General features: G+C 31.3%; 1 protein-coding gene across 1 annotated transcript in view; it reads right to left on the reverse strand.

Annotated features, from left to right (window-relative positions):
- The window catches only part of LOC129225572 (lysyl oxidase homolog 3A-like), a 122757-nt gene that overhangs the window by 53917 nt on the left and 44942 nt on the right, over positions 1-23898 (reverse strand). Inside the window, exon 2 of the mRNA XM_054860020.1 lies at positions 2338-2552. Within this exon, the coding sequence (XP_054715995.1) occupies positions 2338-2552 (215 nt within the window). The remainder of the gene's footprint in view (positions 1-2337; positions 2553-23898) is intronic.

Genomic DNA, 23898 nt, shown 5'->3' on the forward strand with positions numbered 1-23898 from the left:
ACATACCATGTTCACATGTGCCCCCTTTCCACTACATGCTTTTAATATCTAAGGAGAATGTTGGAAATAGCTCACTAAGATTTGATGCTTTGTGTTGTGACCACAAAGAATGGTATGAGCTGTATTTTTGGGAGTTATTGGTATTTGTTTCTCACTTCCAAAGTTTTCACAGTGCTGCAATAATCACATAGCACTGTTCTTATCCGTTAAAAATTTATTAAGTTTTTATTTCTATGATTTTGATAAAGAATTTTTTTCGATAAAGAATGAAAATCAAGTTAGAGGAGCGTTCAATATGGTGTGTTGTGTGACGTAGTGCAAAATACGCGCAATAAGTGAAGCACGTTTGTTTCTTCAGAAAATGAAGAATGGAAAAGTGAAATGAAGATGAAATTGGTGTTGTGTGTGTCTGTTGCTCAGAGTGCTTTTCTAAGATGAGACTGTGCGGACAGTGAAGGGGGTTTATGTTTTTTATCCATAATACAATTTTCCTCGAAATAAGGACGATTTGAACAAGGTGGAGTAGATTTAATACAGGTGCTATAAAGTTAGAAAAATATTATTTTTATGCTCACACTATACTTTGACAGAGATAAAAAGTATTTTGTATTTTTTGCGAATTAATTCTGTATGTTGAATTCACTCAAACCTGTTTTTGAGCCGTGGACCGCATAAAAAAATCCCATTAGAAAATCACCCAAAACTTCACCAGTGGCTAGAAAAAATTGTTTCCGCAACACAATTTAAAAACATTTTTTTTGTGCGGTAGATAGTGACGGTATAAAAAAGTATCAAGTTGAAAAAACTCAAAACTTACGAGCAAATTTACTTTGCTCAGCTTGAAGCATTTTATTGAAATAATCTGCAAATAATGACGATCTTTGCAAACTGTCATTAAATTTACACCATAATCATATAAACGACGAGTGTTTATTCAAATTTTAGACAAACGAATGAAATGTTTAAATTCTCACTGTTAACATTTGTCCTAGTCAATGTTTAGGCCGATGAATATTAGTCAGTTTTATGAAGTTTTAATTGTTAGACAAAGAATTCGGTCAATAGTTTGAAAAAAAAGTTAAAACTTTTTTTCCGATTCGTTGCTCAAAATTTTGTGATTACTAAATTTTCCAAGAGTTTCAAAGCTTTACTCAAAATTAAAAGAACCAAGTATCGTATGCGTTACTGTTTTAGAAGTGGTCTTAAGTAAACATTTGTAGTAACTAAAAGTACCGAACCACAGTAAAAAGTTAAACTTGGTAAGCAAGTATTCAAGAGGTTAATTGCAAATAAGAATGTATTTTCCTTTCATTTTCAAGTACGATTTGAAACGCTAGGTACCTACCAGGGTTTTCTTTTTTAATGTTCACATCGGAAATAAGTTGCGAAATAACGCATATCAGAGAAAAAAGAAAGTAATGTGCACAAAAATCGTAAAGAATGTAAAAGCTTATACAAATCATAACACACACTTACGCTCCGATAAATTGAAGCAAATGGCTAGAATTTCAACGAATATACTAATTTTTTCACTTTTTCGTTAACAGAAATGCAATGTATTAGTAGCAGCTAAGCGATTCGTTGAACTAACTCCACCCTACCATAAAAAATAAGAGAGTGAGAGATAATACAGAATAAGAAGGAAAAAAAAGATAAACATCAGAAATATGCTTTTGTCGTAGTCTTTTGCGGTTAGATCAGCCGCAATAAACCTTTTTTTTTTTCTTGGACAGCATACAAATAATAACTATTTCCTACAGGCTGCATAAAAACTATCAAACACTAGTGTGTCATTATCCGATAATTTCGCTGGCTTAATCGAAAACACGGTCGAAAAAAAAAGCAATTGCTTTTAAGTTGTATCTGTACAAACATGTCTGTGAATATCATTCTCTTATACGACTTCCTAAAAGAGACTGAATATTTCTTCGTTTTTCGGAAACGAGAGGAATGTTTACATCCAGTTTGGATTAAACAATTGAAAAGGAAGTGAGCAACAATCAAAACAAAACTAATATCTAAAAAAAATGTAGTTCAAGACTTTTAAGAATAAAAAAATATTTGGAAACACTGAAGGTAAAGCATTGTGAAACAATTATAAAACAATTTTTTTTAAAGTAGATAATAACTCACCAAAACTTAAGAGTAGTTGCAATTTTATCAATAAATAAATATAATGACAAAGTTGAAAGAGGCAGGAGGAATTGATGCTCATTGAGCTTCAATTCCTAGAAGATCACAGATTCTATGATTCCTAGAATCTTTGAGATTCTATGATTTACTTTACATTCACGCTGTAATGTTTTGCGCAATAGTTTCAAAAATAAAAACACTCACCCTTATTGCAGTTTTTTCCACTGGGTAAGGAGGTATAGAGTTGGGAGTGTTTTGGGGTGCCGGTGACTGATTAATCGCCCTGGCCCGCTGTCCGTCGCAGATGACTCCGGCCGCTTCCGCATGGTTGCAGTCATGAACACCCCAGCCGTCGAATCGACATCGGTCCAACCTGAACTCTCGACCCGTGCAGAACATGTTGTCCATCCAAATGAGATCTGTAAATGAAAGATAGCCCACGTTGATTTTCGTTTATAAAATTCAAATTGAAAACATTAACACGAAAAACTTACACTGAAAAAGGTTGAAATGAGACTTGACAACGAAGTTGGAAGGAAGGTTGAATGACGTTTTTAAATTAAAACTTAAAGCATGGTTTTATCTGTAACTTCACAATTTCATTTTTGTAACATCCCCCTCTCCTAAAAAAACAATAATTTTGACAAAAGATATTACGGGCAATGAACTGTAACGAGGGCGTGCTGTTTTCTCTGCATTGGATCATCCCTGACAGAGAAACAACTTTTACAGAATTTGTTTTTTCGATTATCAGCGCATTCAAGGGGCTGATAAAATTAGTTTGCAAGTTTACAGCTAGAGAACAAAAGGGTTTCTTTTTTACAAAATAATAATAATAATAAATATTTAAATAAAACTTTTCTTGGTGTTAAAAAAGTGCCAAAAAATATTTGTTCGTTAAGAATAAGGAAAATAGTTATTGTAATACTTATACATAAGTAAAAAAGTTACTGAAAAATCATAGAAAAGTGCAATATTTAATCGTGGGAGAAAAAAAAACACCCACGTTAAAGATGTAAAAAAAATTATTATTATTATAGTATTCTTTTTTTATTTTTAATTTCATTTTATTATTTTTATTTCTTTTTATTATTTTCTTGAGTAACGAAACTTTTTTAACGTGGACGAGCTATAATCTCTGAAAATCAGTCACATTTTTTGGCTGACCGGTTCCCCCTATATATATATATATATATATATATATATATATATATATATATATATATATATATATATATATATATATATATATATATATATATATATATATATATATATATATATATGATAGCAATATAAGGAATGAACAAGAACTAAAAATTCTTTTAAAAGAATGAAAAAATCCCAAAATACCCTGGGGCCTCATCAGGGGGTACTCCCCAAGGATAGGGAAAAACCATGAGATGTTTCGTGAGTGCTGCTGGCTAAATTTGCCTAAAAAAGCAGCACTAGCCCCCGACATCTCACAAAACAAGCAATTGGGTTACTGAAAGTCCAGAATATCAGCATGACATGAAATACAAACATTGAACCTTTTAAAAACGAAAAATACAAGTTTTATCTAAAGAAAATAGAACAATATTTAAGCTACAAGATTTATATAAAGAAAATAGAACAATATTTAAACCACAAGAGAAACAAAATTCATACCTGAACTCAAAATCAAAATAAAGAACGTACAACCATCAAATTCATGGAACAGAAAAATCAAGGAACTGACAATTGACTATCGCTAGTCCTCCACAAGACTGCAAATGAAATGCTTCGTAAGATGCTCCGGATATTGGTTTTCAGTTAGGGTAGCAGTTAAAATTCGAATCTCTGTTTTCAGATTTGTTTTATTATTGCATAATAAAACTAATCTGAAAACAGCGATTCGATGCAATAATAAAACAAATCTGAAAACATCGATTCGATGCAATAATAAAACAAATCTGAAAACAGCGATTCGAATTTTAACTGCTACCCTAACTGAAAACCAATATCCGGAGCATCTTACGAAGCATTTCATTTGCAGTCTTGTGGAGGACTAGCGATAGTCAATTGTCAGTTCCTTGATTTTTCTGTTCCATGAATTTGATGGTTGTACGTTCTTTCTTTTGATTTTGAGTTCAGGTATGAATTTTGTTTCTCTTGTGGTGTTCTGTTTTCTTTACATAAATCTTGTAGCTTAAATATTGTTCTATTTTCTTTAGATAAAACTTGTATTTTTCATTTTTAAAAGGTTCAATGTTTGTATTTCATGTCATGCTGATATTCTGGACCTTCAGTAACCCAATTGCTTGTTTTGTGAGATGTCGGAGACTAGTGCTGCTTTTTTAGGCAAATTTAGCCAGCAGCACTCACGAAACATCTCATGGTTTTTCCCTACCCTTGGGGAGTACCCCCTGGGTATTTTGGGATTTTTTCATTTTTTCCTTCTTTTAAAAAGAATTTTTCGTTCTTGTTCATTCCTTATATTGCTATCAAATGTGTTATCTACCAGTATCATAGAGCAGCCTGTGGCGCCTATTGAATTGAGTAGTGAAGTTCATTTTGGTTGACTTGTCCAGATCATAAATACAATATATGATAGTGTTTCTTTATATATATATATATATATATATATATATATATATATATATATATATATATATATATATATATATATATATATATATATATATATATACTTCGATCGCCAGACCCCCAGTTAAGAATCGCTGATCTATAGTAACACACGTAAGTTTCGAGACTATCTGGGATTAATTGCAAAAATAGTTCAAGAGATCAAATGAAAATTAACTGTAAGTAATTTAGTGCAAATTTTCTTTAAATATAAACTGTGATAACTGCTCTAAATTGATTTATATTATGAAAGTGCTTTGATTTATTTAAGTTCAAGCTTTCCTTCAGAAATTTCACGCTAGTGCAACATGAACACTTTTGAATATTTATTGCGTTTTTTAGTGCAATGTCACTGAATTAAAATCCAATCACAACCATGTGTTTGTTTGGAAAAGTAGAAATTTATGTAACACATTTAAATAAGTTCATAATAAAAAACACAATCTTATTATAATTAACATAATAATTTTAGCAGTAAGAACCGACTCAAAAGTTTAAAAAATAAATAAATAAAAGAAAGAAAAATAATAAGTGTATGTTCTTTCTAGTGAATTTTCTTCCACAGTAAAAACCCAGAATAAAATATTTTATGTTTGGAAACAAAACAACAGTTCAAGAAATAGTGATTTTATTAGAATGTTAAAATGTAAATAAGACCTCAAGAAACTCAAAATAAAAATTAAAAAAAAATATTTAGTAAATATATTCCTTCAGTTTTCTAAGTCAAAATAGATAGGTTTCATTTGACTTTATTAATTAATTCCCAACACATGTCCTCTTCTAACGATATTTACGCACTCATTTGTTACGAGATAAGAAAGAATAGTGAAAGCTGCTTTCAAACAACTTTTTTATAATCATTTAAAGAAACATTATTTTCATTTCAAAACCGCACAACGGAAATAGTAAAAAAAAAAAAAAAAAATTTGGTGAGAAGATGACGGAAACGTTTAATAAAATTACTCTGTAGTCACTTAATCTAATCACAAGCCTTAAGGATAAGTCACGGTTAGTAAGTTTGCACGGAGATGAGCAATTTTTTAATCATTTACATATTTACATAAAGGTAATTCCTCTGTTTGCAGTTATCCGTTTTGCGGAACGGCTGTTCGAAAAAGAGGTCTAGACTCAGTCATAAGCAAATTTTTGGAACTTTTTCTTACAATGAAATAACATATATGTGAATGTATGTAGGAGGTTGTGGGGATTAGTGAAATAGTTAAAAAAGTTATATTTTGAAAAATGAACAAAATAAACATTTGTTATGAAAATTAATGCACATAAACAAACAACAATGTATTTTGTAATAAAGCTTGAACTGAAATGTTATTTTTAATTTTTCGTGGTAAATGTGTATCTTCACACAAAAAAAAAAAAAAAAAAAAAAAAAAAGTGGAATGTTTTAACTTTGCACTATACATGGGGTAAAGTGTCAATATCTCATTTTCCGAAGCAAATATTTTCTATTTCGTATTAAATACATATTTCTTCAAATGGTTGAATAAATATATATTAAGCAAATAAATAAATTAATAATTTTTTGAGTTAAGAAAAGAGTGAATGAATAAGGAAAAAAGTTAATGAATAAATCAAAGAATGTAAAGGAATTAATTAATCAATTAACACGTAAATGGTTTAATAAATCATGGAATAAATAAGCGAACTAAACTATTTCCCTTTGCTCTATTTACATTGACCCGCGTACACTTGGAAAATTGAACTAAACATTAATTTTAAGTCAAAAGATTAAAGCCAAAATTTACTTAATACTAAACAAATAAATACTGCACTGAAGATGGACGAAATCTTTATAATTTTTAATAACAAAAACTAATTTTGATAAACCACAAACTATTACAAAATGATTATCGGATTTTGAAAATGACTTGTATTATTATATACCTTGATTACTAGAGTTTTCTATTTTTTATTGGAATTAACTAGTTATGTTTCACAACTTGTTAAGATTTGGCAAATACTTGAAAGAGCTAACTATTAAATATTTTATTACTAGTGGTACCCGCACGGCTTTGTTCGCAGTAGAAAATTAAAACGTTATTTGGTTCGACAGTATATTTACAAATAATTGATGATGAATTTCTCGCCAATTTGCTATGTTCATTTGCTTGCCCATGTTACGGCTCCCCGTTATGATAATTTGGTAATTTACTCATTCACGTTGTGATAATTTTCTCAGCAAAATGTTCTTAAAATTGGAATAGAAAAAGAACAAAATAGAATTTTCGAAAAATCGCTTCGAGGTGCACACCCTATGCTACAAACTAATTTTGTGCCAAATTTCAAGAAAATCGGAAAACTGTCAAGGCGCTATGCGCGTCACAGAGATTCTGACAAACAGAGATCCAGACATTCAAATATCCAGACAGAGAGACTTTCTGCTTTATTATTAGTAAAGATTTCACTTTGCTCCATGTATTTCCCTAACGATATACAGAAATAAAAGAATATATATTTTATACATGAATGCAAAAAATCACATACATAGATTGCTATTTTTTACCTACTGCTTTGGATTCTTTCCGTTTGGGACATTATCCTTCAGGACGATATAAAATGGGCACGAGTAAACGATAGAATTCAGGATGATATTTGCGACAACAAAAGCAAAGCAGGAAGAGCCATTTTATGGCGTTCCATGTCGTGATAATTCTGATTCATAAATCAGTGCTTGAAAAAAAAAACATTTAAAGTCAATTTGCCATAATTTAGATTTATTAGTTTTTCTGAGGCATTTTTAAGGCAAGTTTCGTTATGTGTGGTAGCTTTTAATGATGATTTTTTTTTTTTTTTTTTTTTTTTTTTTGGCAGTCAAAATTTTACCTTGCTGCCGAGAACATCATTGAAAAGAATGTCTGAAAATGCAAATAAAATAAATTTTGAGCTTTGTTTTTAGAAATATTTTATGCTGAAGGTTTTCAAAAGATAAAAACTGTTCTGGAAATTTTGGCATTTATGCTTGAAATATCAAATTCTATTGTGATTTTTTTGTGTGTATTTATTTGAGAATGAATATAAGGGAAATTCTCGAGTGTGTACTTTACAAAGCAATCTCTTCAAACAATTTCTGTGATACTGATATTATATCAAATATGGAGTTTTATAGTTCCAGATATTTTGTAGTAGTCTTATTAAATTGAAAAATGTTTAATAATGAATAATCAACTTACTTTGCATGTTTTCCAACCTTATATGCATTTTCAATACTAATGCGTATTACACCAGCACTTATAGAAAGTTATTTGAACCTTCATATCTTTTTATAACAAAAAAATCTTTTGCTTCGCACTTAAAAATTGCCAAATTCTCGCCTTTTTATCCTACTTGTTGTTCACAAATGTTTTTTACCTAGTATTTTTTTTTTCAGGTAAGCATAGATTTGATTTCTTAAAATTCACTCTTATTATTATACAGTAGAACCTCCATTAAGGGACACCTCTATTTAAGGGACATTTTTTCTGATCCCAGTCCCTTTGAATAGGGGCTTCCATGTATTTACCTCTTATTAAGGGACACTCTGTTTAAGGGACAGTTACAAAGCCAAAAAATGCAAAAAAATAATTTATTACCGCATAAGAAAGAGTGAAATTACTGGAATTTAAGGTTCACTTTTCCTCCAAAAATATAATTTGAGGTAAGTTTGACGTAAACATATGTGAAGGAAACAAGTAGCGTATTGTAAAAAAAAAAAAAAAAACTTGCTGAAATTAACATGCATGATTTGCCCTCTCAACAACTTATTCAAGTAGGTTCAGGGCCGACGGAGAGTGCACAGCAACTTATTAGCTTTGTACATAAAACTTGAAATTTGAACATTAATTGTAGTTCACATAGTATTACATTGTAATTTACATAACATAAAGCAAATATATACGATGAATTACTTCAAAATTATTTCTGTATTCTACAAAACCTAGCCATTACAAAAAATGTTATTAAATTTTAATTAATAAAATAATATAAACTTAGAAATTTGAATAATTGTGAATTTTATTTAGCATATAAGAAACATTTTCAGTATTTAATCATAAGTGTAAATGTTTATTGTGATATTATGCTACTAAGCACATGGCATGCATCAATTCATCTACCTTTGAATAAGGGACACCTCTATTTAAGGGACCAAATGTCTGGTTCCCTTAGTGTCCCTTATTGAGAGGATCTACTATATTTAACAGTTGGCGCCGCCACCTATTTTACAAATTTTAACTATATTGTGAAATGTATTTTTGATTCCAGCCAAAAAAAAAAAAAGCTCTAATAATCAAGGTATATAATAACACAGGTAATTTTCAAAATCAGATACTCATTTTGTGTTTTTTTGTGGTTTATCAAAAGTAACAGTATTTGGTAAATAGTGACTTTATCGTTGTTCAGAGTATTGCAGCTTTCAGAGCAAGTAGCAATGGTTATTTTCTTAATTTTTTTTCTTTGGTAACCCTTTTAATTAACATAATCGTAATAACTGTATGTAATTGTACAGAATGTATTTATTTATTTATTTTTTACTTTAGATTTGCTTTTCAAGTGTTTGAAGTCTTTTTATATACCATTAGTACAGCTGGTAGGCGAAACTTTGATTATCATGTAAGGTATAGTTACGTCATTTTGTTAATTTTCACATGCCATTGAAATCTAGGGTCTCTTTTTCAACAGCTCGTGAACAGTAAAATATGAAGTTTCTCAGTAGAATTTTATTTTAGTCAGGGTGTCTATTCTAGGTTAGTCTTCAACTTCCATGCCTTTTCCAACGATCTTACTTCCATAACTTTAAATAAATTACAGAACTCAGATCTGGTTTATTGCAAAGTAGATAACTAAGGTGTAAAATCAGTCCTACTCACTAAAGCAGCAAGCGACAAGCAAATATCTAGAGAAAACTCGATTTAAATCCCTTTGGTTTCAAAGTAAAGATTAATTGTTGGGATCTTCCAACAGGAAAAGGGAAATAATGCAAAGCCATTTGGAAAGGATTCATCAGTTTTCACTCCTTTATGGACCGAATTAAGGAGGGGAGATGCAACAAGTCAATTATTCTAATATCTTTGGCACTAGCACCTTAAGAGGATGGTGAACATTCAAATTCAAAAAAAAAAAAAAATAATAATAATAATTGTTCTGAAATGTATCACAGACATTTACATTATTATTGCATAACTTTCCCTAAAATTTATAAACAAATATTTAATTTAATAGATTTATTAAATGTTTTGTAATTAAAAGTGATGTATAATTAGCAAAAAAAAAAAAAAAAAAGTTTCAGGCGTGTTAAGTTTCAAAATACAATTATAATATTAACACATATCATTGCTTACATATAATGTATAAATAAAATTAAATATTATTTTTTGGCCTAGCACAAGAAATTTAAATGAAAAAAAAAAAAAAAAGAGAGAAATACATTCAACAATTCTTTTTTACTGAGACTTTAGAGTTTACTAAGACTTTTTCCCCCTGATATTGCTATTTTATGTTTCAAATTTTAATCGGAAAAAAATCTGTCCTCTCCTCAGGAGTTATAAGTTTTTTTGACTTTTAAAGTTTTTCCTGGTGTCTGAAAAATCTCACTGATTTTTCTCGATTTTCTAGGTGTGTGGATATAGGTACCCTGTTCCGCTGTTGATGACTTTTTACACACTACATTTTTGCTTTCAGAATGCTTTGATGCCTTTCTCATAAAAAAAATGAGGAAAGAAAAAAAAAGGGGGAATCATGACCTAAAAAAATGTTCTTCCTTAAGATTTGGAAGCCGATGCGTGTTCAGAGACTTCGAATGCCAAATCAATTTACCTGCCGTAAGCGGAAAACCGTTAAGAAAATCGTTTGGACCCTGAGGTGGAAGCTCTTTTGTGACCTCTGTCACATTTACGTCAATTGTAGTCACGTGATATTAATATTTATGACTAGAATAGTTTCGCTTTCTACTTTGGCATCGAAAGTTCCGCAATTTAATATTGAAGATTTAAGTTCATGTTTTTTCGACATTATTAACACGATGTGGATCATTTACAGGATTTGGTACATAAGTTACATCCTTTTGTACAAAAATGTAAAAGGAAAATCATAGGAATGATCAAAAACAGTGATTGGATCGTAGTTTAGAATAAAAGCTAAATTTACTTTTCTGTAAAAACTATGAATATTGAAGCACAAAATTGCAAGGCGTATTTTGGGTAACAATCAATTCTTTATAATGAACATTTTTTTTTTGTAAATTTGAAAATTTGCAATTTTGCTTTTAAATACGCAATTTTGTTTGTAACAATACATACCAGCGAATGAAAAAGCAATCTAATAAAACATCCTAATCTATTTTTTCAAAAATAAATAAATTAAATGAATATTTTTCCAAACTTATTATTGAAGGAATGTAAAAATATCACAGTAGTAGTGATAATAGACACGTATTAGAATCAATTAATCGCATTAGACGCATTGCAATCATTTCACAGATGATTGGGGGACAATTATGTAAAAGGAATCATTTTGAGTAAAAAGAAAATTAAGAAAATAATCTACAAACTGTATACTGTACTAGCGATATTTTTAACTCCTCTACAAGCATCACCCCACTAGACTGTCACACACTATCTCTAATGGGGAGATGCTACAATCATATTTCACGCATTGAGCATCGGAAGTATATGCTTCAAAAGAATAGTCAAGCCTATTTGAGCCTTTTGCGTTTTTTTAAAGATACAACACACCTCTCTCTAAATATCAAAAATTAAGAAAGTTCAAATACAGATATCCTTTTCTTGACGTCTTCCATTTCATCCTCTTAAGGTTAGTACAAGTATTTGGAATTGATTACTATTATTGACTTTATTGCTTCCGCATAACAACTATTACTTTATTGTTTCCAAAAGCAACGTTTGTGTAGAAAATCACTCCTCCGAAGCGAGTTTCGCACTTGTAATAAATGTTATTGAGTATTTCCACGCTGTGAAAAACACCCTAGCAATATCTGAGGCTGATACAATAGAAACGGAATGCTACATTATAGTACGTTGTTTTAGAGCAGCTGAAGAAACACACATACTATATATATATATATTTACGTACACGTGCGTGTCGGTATGTACATAGATGGATAAGATAGCTAGATTTAACTTCACTCAAATATCAATGCGAGTTTAATGTGCAGCATACAAAGGGAAAAAAAGTATGCTTTGCATCAGACCATAAAAAAATAGCGGATCATTAGAGCAACAAGATTTTGATTTTTTTCTGCAACAACAAATGAATACAAAAAATAACTATATCAGGCGAAATTAGCAAGTTGTAGCGGCTTTCACAACTCTTCTCTCCAGAAATGTCGAAAAACGTGTTTAAGAAATCAAGTTTAGGTAAATTAGCCACTCCATATCGATTATTAAGTGCTTGTGTCTTTTTCCACTCTCCGCAAGTGGTCGAAGTTATGTGGGTCAAGACTGCCCCGAGTCCGTGAGATGGCTCTCTTGAGCTGTTTCTTAACAATCGGAAATGTTTCTTTACCGACACCTGCTGTAGCATTCCAAAGCAATTAGAGTGTTGACTTTCCTAATTTCTGCTCATATAGAGATCGGGCGTGAATTCTTAAAATAGCTAGTTCAGTTCCTCTGGCAATATGAAGGCTAGAATGGACGAAAATCGTAAATTCGCTGCTGTCAAATTCCTGTCAGATATGTAAGCAAAAAGGCAAGAAAGCACTCATTTTGACTAAAGAAAAAAGTTAATTAGAATGGTTTGGTTTGTTGGCGTTATGATTTTTTCTGCTTCCGAAATTGCACTGTCCTTTCTCGCCTCGCAAGTGCCTCATGTTTTGTGAGGGCAAGAGGAACTATGCCATTTGCACCAAGTTCCTCAGTAATTAGGTTTCTACTGAGCATATTCTTTACTGTAGGTCACTATCTAGGCTGGAACTATATTCTGATTCTCTTCTTGTGATGAACTTAGAGTCAACAACCTTTTAGACCTTTTCTCACTTTGTCTATATTCTGATTTTCTTCTTGTGTTGGACTTCTCGAGGCACCAACCTTTTAGACATTTTCTGACTTCATCTATATTCTGACTCTCTTCTTGCGTTGGAATAGAACATCCTTTTAGACTTTTCTGAAATTGTATATATTCTGATTCTCTTCTTGTGTTGGACGCAGAGTCAACTACCGTTTATACTTTTTATGACTTCGTCAAATATTAGCGTATCAGTAGTAACAGCAACGACATCAATAGCAACTGTTCAGTTTCCTTTTCCAACTCTATCTTGTATCTTCTTCCAACTATATTTTTGCTATTTTTTTTCCATTTTTACTCTTTCTTTTTGGCATACACTTTTGAAAAAATAGCTCAAATTGGTAACAGTAGGCACAAAAAAGAGCAAAAACTGTCTGAAAATAAGCCGTTTTGTCGATGGAAAATGCCAAAATTATTCGTTCAAACGTTGCTCCTGGCGTTATCAACACGAATTTACGGCAATATTCTCAAAAGCATTTATTCAATAACATGATTTTAATACGACATGCAGAATTCACTACCAAAAAGTGAAGAAAAATAGAAATAACTGCAGGATTCGTTCAGCGTTAATGCCTCTTACAACATTGTTACTCCGACAGCATTGGAAAAATGTTTAAACACGATTAAAGATATTGCCTCTGCTTTTGACGTTTCCGCATCACTGCAGTAAAAACAAGACTACATATCCACCAGTTCGATTTCAGTTTCTCTTTGTTACTGCATGAAGAGAGAGAGAAAAAATAAAAGTTATAAAGTGCAACGAAAAGCAGACTTGAGTACAGAAAAAGAGAGAGAAAAAAAAGGAATTCAAAACTAGAAAAGAAGCTATCGACAAATATTCCATCACAAAGAAAAAAAAAGGATTTTTCTTTAATTCAAAAAATATGATCTGTGTTGAACATAGCTGAAGACTGGACTTCTTAAGGGATTAATGTTAATTAAATGTGTGGACTGAAAATGATCGGTAGTACATTAGAGAACTATTAACTGTGACCCGGGAGAGAGAAACCACAGTTGTCTTTGTTTCATTTTGCCTTTTAACGGAAGAAAACGGAGAAGAGAAATTTTCCAATGGGGCAGAAGTGGAGAAATATGGAGCAACTACTTAAGAGGATCCAAAAGGGCTTCGCTAATTTCATGTCCTCTATTTTTAGTTCTAAGAATATTTCTTGACCCCGTTTACAGACACGTTTTTAGAGAAGACTTGTTTTCGCTTTCGATTGCTCTATATTGGATTAATGCTTCATTTAGAGTTTTAACTACATATTTGGAATTTGTCTTGTAATTTCTTGCGCATGACAAGTTGTGCTTAGTTAAAATTAAACATAAAATAATTTTGTGTTATGAATAATAAGGTAATTGAAAATGCTTCATTTAGTTGAGCAAATCTAAAACATTTTATTTTTAAAGCTATTTTAATACATTCAGTTATAGTTGGGGCAAACCTAACCTGGCCGCATTGTGAAGGCTGCGCAGATCCTAATTACAGCAGTACAACACTGCCAGGTTAGATTTGCATTTTATGTGTCGGAAGCGGAAAGCAAATGCGTCATCATCATCATGATAATCACCATTATCATCACTTTTTCCGTATCAAGAGAGTTACATGTCTCAATAAAATAAAAATAGTAGCTATGTTTGAGAATGGCTTAACATGAACGGAAACGGGTGTCTGCGTTACAGCCGTAGTGTAGTTGCGAAAATATATTTGCTTAACCATTTAAATTTATCTATCAACTAGTGGTACCCGCACGGCTTTGCCCGTAGTAGAAAAATTAAAAGGTCTTTTGATTCGCCTGTATATTTACAAATAATGTATGGTGAATTTCTCGCCAATTGGCTTGCCCATGTTATGGTTCCACGTTATGATAATTTGGTAATTTACTCGCCCACGTTGTGATAATTTGCTCGGTGAAAAGTTCTTAAAATTGGAATTAAGAAAAAAGCGAATTTTTGAAAAATCGCTTCGAGATGCACACCCCCATGCTACAAACTTTGTACCAAATTTCATGAACATCGACCGAACGGTCTAGGCGCTATGCGCGTCACAGACATCCAGACAGACACTTTCAGCTTTATTATTAGTAAAGATACCTAATTCAAATACTATAACTACTTGTTATAGATCTTCATTTTCAGACATTTTTTAAAGTATGATTAAGTTAAATAACTTTTTTAAAAAAAAGTTTTATTTAGCAGCTTTCTTCGGATTTTTCGTTAAGAAAAATAATTAAAAGAGGACAAAACAATAATAATCGTAAATATAAAAATATGAGAAGCTATGTGTGCTGTAAAAATATTAAAGAAAGTCATATATAACAAAAAAGTATCATAAAATATTATGTACCCAGGTCTTAATTTCTTATAAGTGAAGTGCGGGAGCTCTATAGTCTTTGAAACTTACTTTAATGCGTAGATGGTCTGAATTTTGTCCAATATGAAAAATGAAAGAAGGGTGGGACCACCTGAGTTTTCGTGAGTTCTCATGAAACTAATAGTTGCATGTACGTCAAAAATACGACAATTGTAAAAAAAATCTTAAAATAACACTTAACGAAATTAATTTATATTGTTTAAGTTGATAAAAAGGAAACTAAAACTAAAAATCTTCTGCTTAAAAAAAATCTCTTAGGATGTGTGAATGCGTGTATCTAATTGTTTACTTTCATTATTTTTTTTTGTTTGTAATATTTTTAATTTAAAAGCTAAGTAATAAGAACGAAAAACCTTCATGACTAATACCGAATCCTTTACAGCATCCGATGAAGCACTCGTCAATATGTTCTTTGAAAAAAAACCCGAAATCTTTGAGTAAATTTAATTGTTAGTCATAATGATAAAGACTTAACGATTTCCCTGTTGATAAAACTAGTTATTTTGCTGCAAATGTTTTATCCTTATATTTGTGTAACAAATAACAAACGCAAACACATTGCTACTAATTGTTTTATTCCCTGGATGAATAACATGATTTTATTTTACTTCTCAGACAACAGGCAAAGAAAGAAACGTCGTTTCAGAACATAAACAACGCTTTGATGAAATGGAGCACATCGCAAAGGTAAACAACATTCTTCAATATTTACAAACAAATGATCATTAACAACCGGAAAATACCTTGAACAAAAAGAAAAAGAACCCTCTGCGTCATTTCTTGTCAAAAGAAAATAGACTTAATTTGTGAATAACTTAACATCCCAAACGTGACCTTCTGTAACCAAGATGCATCATCAACCACCCCTCATTAGGAATGATTCAAGGTTGGGAAGGCAACAAAAAGTCCTTGCGTTCCATTTGAATTTCTGCTTGAGAGTTAATAAATTCTTTAGTTTAGCGCAAAAAGTTGCAGATTTACGCCTTAAAGTTTGCGTGCGTAGGAAAATGCACCCTGAATAAGTTGCAAACGATTTCATATCGAGCAATTTTAATATTGTTAATAGTAGTAATAATGCAGGACACCAAAAAGACCTTGCGCTCCATTTAAATTTCCGCTTAAGATTTAATAATATAAATGCGTTAGCTTAATGTCGAATAGTGCAGATCAACGCCTTGAAGTTTGCTTGCGTAGAAAAATGCACTCTGAATAAGTTTGAAACACTTTTAGGAGAAGTATTTATAATAAGTTTCTGTTGTAATAAAATAGGAATAGCGATCTAAAACATAAAATATTAATACTCTGGGAATTAGTGTTTGGCTTATGCAAATGATTAAATATCGAGCAATTTTCTATATTGTTGGTAGTAGTAATTTAACAAAAGGCAACAAAAAGACCTTGCTCTCCATTGAAATATTTCTTCCAAATGTAAGATGTAATAAATCTATTAGCTTAATGTAAAAATTGCAGATCTATGTCTTGAAGTTTGCTTGCTTAGAAAAATGCACTTTGTTTTGAATAAGTTGGAAGGACTTTAAGGGACAATTAGTATCTGTTGTTATAAAATAGGAATAGCCACCTAAAATATATAAGACTTTTTAAAGCTCTGGGAATTAGTGTTTGGCTTAAGCAAATGATTAGATATCGTTATTATTAGATATCGATGAACGAGTCATTTCAATATTGTTAGTTGTAGTAATCAATAACAAAAGGCAATAAAAAGACCTTGCTCTCCATTGAAATATTTCTGCTTAAGGTTTAATAAATTCATTAGGTTAACGCAAAAGGTTGCAGATTTATGTCTCGAAGTTTACTAGCTTAAGAAAATGCACTTTGTTTTTGAATAAGTGGACTTTAGAGAATTATTTATTAAGACAGTTGTTTATATTTATTATTTATATAAAATAGAATTAGCATTCATAAATACAATTCATAAAATTGCTCTTTTCTAAACGTTGAAGGAAAATTTTATACAATTTTTTTCTTTTATTTAAGCCTAATTGTTGAACAAGCCTCATTTGACACAACTCTTCTTTTAGAGGTAGATCATGCAGTATCGGGAAACAGCTAGTAAATAAACAAATAAACACGCGTGAAATAAACTGAAAATTATAAAGCATTTTATAACGGCGATACTATTCCCATTTCTGTAAAACAAGAACACTGGACACGCAAGAACATTACTAAAAGTGGCCAATCTCAGATAAATGAACATTTCAGTTTTCATCTTTTTTTTTTTTGTGGCAACTCGCCTATCGTTTCCCTTCAAGCTACTCAAGATTAAAAATGGCAGTTGAAAGTGAACTCTTCATTGTTCTTCCTAAGCAGGAAGTTTAGGAGTTATTTATAAAAAGTCGGAAACAAAAGGGAGAGTTTGGTTAAACATACTTGCTATTGTATTCACTCTCTAGAGCTGACGATAAAAGGAGGTTACGGTTATAAGCAAATAGTTAAATCAAATTTCTTTTCAATGATTCCATCGCTAAATCGAGATTTTAAAGTTAAAATTATTTTAAAAAGACATAGAAAATAATATTGTGGTATAATTCTATCACCTTCTAACAAGCGTATTTCACGCATTTGTAAACCAGAATCTGCTCAAAAATTTGGCGGAGTGTATTTTTTTCGCAATCTTGCTTTTCTTACATCTTGAATGAAAGTTTAACACCTTTCAAAATGGGAGGGATAAGCAGTTGGAATTTTTAAAAGATTACATTTGGATGTTTTGTTATTTTTGTCAACGCGTCAAATACTCTAAATGTTAAAAATAAAAATAGTTAACATCTTTCATGTCTCTGCAATATTTCATGTCATACTTAGAGAGTTGTTCTAGTTATGCAAATGATGTTCAAAAGACCACTTTGAAATTTACAGATATGTGTTGTAATATTCACAGCAGTGGTCCAAAACAGCACCTTGTTAAATGAACAGCTACAGTTTGCTGTTGACTATGTGGGATGTAAAAATTTTTTTGTAAAATTTGAGAAATAAAAATTAATAAATAAAGAAATAAAACAAAACATTATCGTCAGTATATTCTATTGACGTATTTTCTGTCAAAAGCAAACAATAAGTTCGTCCAGACTTAAATAAACCTACTATTGCACATTTAGCAGGGTCTGTTTTAAAAAAAATTTTACGATGCGATTATACATACTTTTGTTTTTACTATTCAAATAGCTTTATTACCGTATTTCATTATTTCAAACTCACTCATTGCGTTAAAAATCTTCTTTAGATCAGAACGAAGAATCTACATGCTCTCACATGCGTGTCATCGTGAAGCTATCCAACCAAATCTAACACCAAGCACAATCTATTATTTCATTCCTTTTTTCCTCGGAAAAGATAATTTGAGATTCATTTAATTAAATTAATTAACTCGAAAAACTGCAACCAAAATTTGTAGTTTGGTTTTAAGCGGAAGTTAACGAACTTTATGTTGTCTCATAAGGAAACGTATATTTATAAATATTTTTCATTTACTTCAATGCAATTTCGTTTCCGCTTAAATGAGATTTTTTTAAAAATCAGAATTCAACCTTTTTTTGAGGAGACCGAACATGTTACTCTAATTAAAAGCAGAGCTCCAGAGTCGGAATCCGACTGATTTTGTGAAAAATGAGTCGGAGTCTGGAGTCGAAGGTTAACAATCTCAAGAGTCGGAGTCGGTGATTTTCCGTCAAATCCCGCAACGCAGACTGCTTGTGGAGTTAGAGTCAAAGTCAGAGTCGAACTGATTTTGGGGTAAAGGAGTCGGGAGTCGAAGGTTAACAATCACAAGAGTCGGAGTCGAATTGATTTTAGGGTAAAGGAATCGGAGTCGAGAGTTTGAAGTTAACGATCCCAAGAGTCGGAGTCGATCATTTTTCCTCAAAGCCCGCAACGCTGACAGTGCTTGCGGAGTTGGAGTCAGAGTCGGAGTCGAATTGATTTTGGGGTAAAGAGTCGGAGTAGGAGTCGAATGTTCTAAAATTCCCAGAATCAACTATTTTCCCTCTGACTCCGCAGCCCTGATTAAAAGTGCAGATCTCGATAGTGTTAGAAAATTTACGAATATTTAAATGAAGATACAAAGAATCAGCAAATTTTACAGAACTTATTTTTTCCAGAATATTTCGCGAGTACATCTTAATTTACAATAATATTTTAAAACTTGATTGTTGCGGATCAATTGGGTGTATGATCAATAGAAAACCGATTCCATTAATTAGCTTCACTTAAACTTGGGTAGTATCTTATGTGTTTGCAGTAAGCAAATAAAAAACGACAGCCAGAGTTTTTATTTTTCAAAAGGAAAAATTAAGCAGTTTTTACCATCTGCCAAAGTAGTAATGTCTATTATACGAACAACATTTGACAGAATAAAAAACAAAAATTGCGGCATCCGTTAAAAAAACCTTTACCAAATAAGTCATTTAAATTTCACCATATATGAAACAATAAATTCTTGGCAACTACTTGTCTGTATTTTGTAAAAATCAAAATGATGCCACTCAAGATACAAGGGAGAAAGATTACTGTACTGTTTAAGTTTATCTAGCCATTTTTTTTTATGTAAGTAGAAACTTAATTCAATTATTTTTTCTTCTGCAATTCAACTTTTGCAATTCGATTTTTCCAATATATTTTTCAGAATTTACCTTGTTATTATCACTTTTCTCATAATCTTATTTCTGGCAACTAACAGCTAAATAAATGTGAGGGGGTGGGAGTGGGGATCTTGAAATTTATAGGGGATTTTTTTTTCTCTTTTTAATCAGCAGCTGTTAGAAACATGATTTGATGAGAAATTGAATTCATGTGAAAACTTACAAAATTATTTTTTTTGTCAACATACGTTTAACAATTATACATTTAAATCGCGCACTGACCATAATTTTAAATTTGAAAAAATTCCGAAGACATTGCGGCAGATGCATTTGCGGAAAATAACAAGAAAGTTTTGTAGCTGCTAATTTCCAGAAAAGATTCATTTTTCACCGAACTAATCAGCTAAAAGATTTAAGCGTTCTTTTAACTTAAGGAAAATCCCAAATGAATAAAACAATTATTTTGTCAGGGGAAAAAATTTTCTCTTTCTATTTTCACGCAGCTAGGTATTTCCCGTTCATTCTTTCCTTCACGTTAAAGGTCCACGTGACATTCCAGTGTTAATGGACCCTCAGTGATCAGCTGACGGGAGTGACATCACTGTTACGTCACGCTTTGGGGATAACCTAGAATTTTTTGTTTCTCTTCTGAAGGAAGCGAATCGCAGATGAACCGATGACTTTTTTAAGTTATTTTCGTAGGAGACATCTTTTCAAAGAAGATTTGTGCAATGGATCCCCTGCGGGGCAGAACTGGTAAAATTTTCACTTGGTGTTTTCGGTTTCGTCACAAGAAGCGAGTTTTAAGCGAGTTAGTGACGAAGTCGGAAAGTTTTTAGGGCAGTAGGTGCTTCGCTAAAAGTGGAGAATACTTGAAAAATGAAGTGCTTAGTAGTGAGATTGATAAGATAAAACAGCCGGGAAAGGTATATTTTAGCCTCAATGACAAAAGTTGAAAGATTTTAAGCGTTTAGTTGAACTTCAGCACTGGATTATCACTCTGCAGAGATTTTTTTTCTTCCTTTTTTTGGTAATGGTGTCCTGGTCTGCTAGTCATTGAAAAAAAATTTCTACACTTTTTTTTATTGGGAAAGGAGAAATTTTTGACAAGTTATTATCGAAGCAAAACTGCTAAGAGTGCGAAAAAAAATCAAAATGTTACCAGTGACAACTTTTTGCAAACATGTTTTCAACGTATTCCATTTGTCATAATTTATCATAGATTTCTATTAAAATAAAAAATATGGTTTCCGTTCCTAATTTACATCATTTCCTGAGCAATGTCTACTAATGTTTAGAAAAAAATATTATTAAAATGAAACTCCCTTAGTCGCGCTTAGTAATATCGTTACTTGACATAGCTCATCTTGATTAAAAAGGGATATCGCCACAACATAGAGGCGAGATATCGAAACGTTACGTGAATTTGGAGAATGTTGTATTTAAAAATAATATGAGCACATCAGTCAAAGTAAAAAATACATTTCATTCGTCATAAGGTCTTGTTTTTCAACCATCAAAATGAAAATTATAGGTTTCGTTTTTGTACAATGTCTAAAACTGCTTTAAAAAGTATACTCTTAAGCCGAACCTCAGTTAGCGATGTATACTTACAGCGTTATTCGACATTGATCGTCTTGATTAATAGGGGATGTTTTCTTACAAAACAGCTAAGGTATAAAAATGGTTTAAAAAAAAATGTGTAGAATGTCCTCTAACTACATACAGCTGATTTTTTATTTAACGACTTTCAAGGGACCATTAAAAACGTTCTTTAGTATAAAGCGTCTATGAACAGAATGTAACGTAATTTCATATGCTTTCCTACTGTTTGGTATCTGTAGTCTGATTTCACTTTAAAAGTACCTTGAATTTAAAAGCAAACATAACTAAGAATTGGCAAACAATATTTAATGCAACTAAATTTCCTAATCACATGTAGAGTTTTCAACAGTCAAGTTTAAACAAAAATCTAATAGAAATCAAATGCCAGAAAAAATATGAGTTACTGAACATGAACTAAAATTAACAGGCATTTTATAGCAGTATCTTCCTGCGCCACCCACAGTTAAAATCAAAGTTACATAAGATTCTAAACACAGATTTTTTCTAAAACTACAGTGCAGAGTCCGAGACATAAAACGTCGTCTTCAAATAGAGAAAGTCGTTAATTAAAGTGTCGTTAAATATAGAACAATCTGTAGTATGAAAAAACCTATTAATCAACAGTATATTTCATTTGCCATTTTTCTTATTTTTAACTATCAAAAATCAAAATGCAGTTTCGGTTCCTAATGTATGTCATTTTCTGCGCGATGTCTAAAATTGTTATTCAGAAAAGTATATTATTGAAACAAACCTCACTGAACCACGTCTATACTCACATCGTTACTTGACATTGCTCACCTTGTTTTATGTTCATTATAATTTCTAATTATTTAACAAACAAATTAAAGTTGTTATTTCGTTCCTAGTTCATGTCGTTTCCTGTACAGTGTCTGAAACTGTTTAGAAAAGCATATTTTTGAACCAAAACTTCTTTAGCCGCGTTTGAGCGCATATTTTCCTGAAATTTGCTTATCTCGATTGATAGCGGTTATCTTCTTACGAAACAGGTGAAGTATCAAAAGATTGAATTAATATGGAGAAGGTTCTCTTACTGCACAATATAGGCAAATAAGGTAACAAAATGTATAGAACAATCGCCACAATTTCTAAGTTTTTTTTACAATCAAAATAAAAGTTGTAGTTACCGTTTCTAATATGTGTCATTTTCTGTGATTTAAAACTATTCCATGCTTAAAACTATCTAGAAAACTACATTCTTGAATCGAACCTCCCTTAACCAGGTTAACTCACATCGTTACTTGACATTGCTCATCTTGATTAATGGGGGATGTTTTCTTACGAAACACGTGAGACATCAAAACGTTGAATGAATATGGATAATTTTCTCTAACTACGTAATATCAACAAATCAGTTAATTGTATGCATATTACATTCACTATCTATTTTTTTTAAACAAAATAAAAATTGTACTTACCATTTCTAATGTATGTCATTTCCGGTGTTCTAAAACTATTTGGAAAACTACATTCTTGAAACGAACCTCCCTCAACTGGGTTTACTCACATCGTTACTTGACATTGCTCATCTTGATTAATAGGGGATGCCTTCTTACGAAACAGGTGAGATAACAAAAGATTGCGTGAATTTTTCCTTTCCAACTTTCGTAAGACCTGAAGGCGTGATATAAATAATGCATTTTTTATATCACCAAGTTAGAAACAGAGAAAGAAAAGTGTTGACCGGTGATACTTTGTGCATTTTTCAGAGGTTTTTGTTCACTTGTAGATAAACGTGTTACTGTGTCAAGAACAGATTTACGAGAAACCTTAATGGAAACGAAAACAGATCTTTGAGCTGAGATAGGGGCGATTGGTTAAGGTTAATTTGCAATGCAACACATGTTAGGAGGCACGCGAAAAATAATTTTAATGGTATTTCAAAACTTTGAGGTCTTGTAAAGGATGCTCGTTTATGAATGTTTTTGACGATGTATAAAAATATCATGATACTGTCGCAGCAGTCACTGAAATCCCTGATACGTTATGACGTAGAAAACTCGGCCTGAACTCCATAATCGTTTAGAAACAGCGAATAAATTGTAATTGTTCACACGTGAATTAGCAAATTTACTCTTGTAAACATTGTTTTTGATTATGTTTTAAATATTGGTTCTCAGTTTATTTTTTACGTCCTAATCCCAGAGTTTTCCTTCCAGTTTTTACTTGTTGCTAAAAAACAATGAAAAAATATATAAATGTTTTTTTTTTTATTCTAAAGAATATTTCTGTATGCTTTTTTCGCGCTAAAAAGTATGAAATAAATTAAGTATATGCTTCTGGATTAAAATACTAAAAAATGCAGTTGATCTTAATAACTTTATCTTGAATAATTCTAAAGCAGCCAATAAAATTTTAATTAAAAATTGAGCGAAAAAAAGTAGGCGGTATACAACTTTTTTACGAATAGCTTTTACTATACCGCCTCGATTTCTTCAGCGGTGTAGAAAGAACTAAAAGAACTATTTACTTGGAAGTACGTAAAAAAATTAAGAGACTTTAATGGAATGGAAATGATCACATATAACACTGGTTTGACGATTTTCTACGAAC

The sequence above is a fragment of the Uloborus diversus genome, chromosome 7 (genome assembly GCF_026930045.1).
Source record: "Uloborus diversus isolate 005 chromosome 7, Udiv.v.3.1, whole genome shotgun sequence".
In the NCBI taxonomy this organism is placed as follows: domain Eukaryota; kingdom Metazoa; phylum Arthropoda; class Arachnida; order Araneae; family Uloboridae; genus Uloborus; species Uloborus diversus.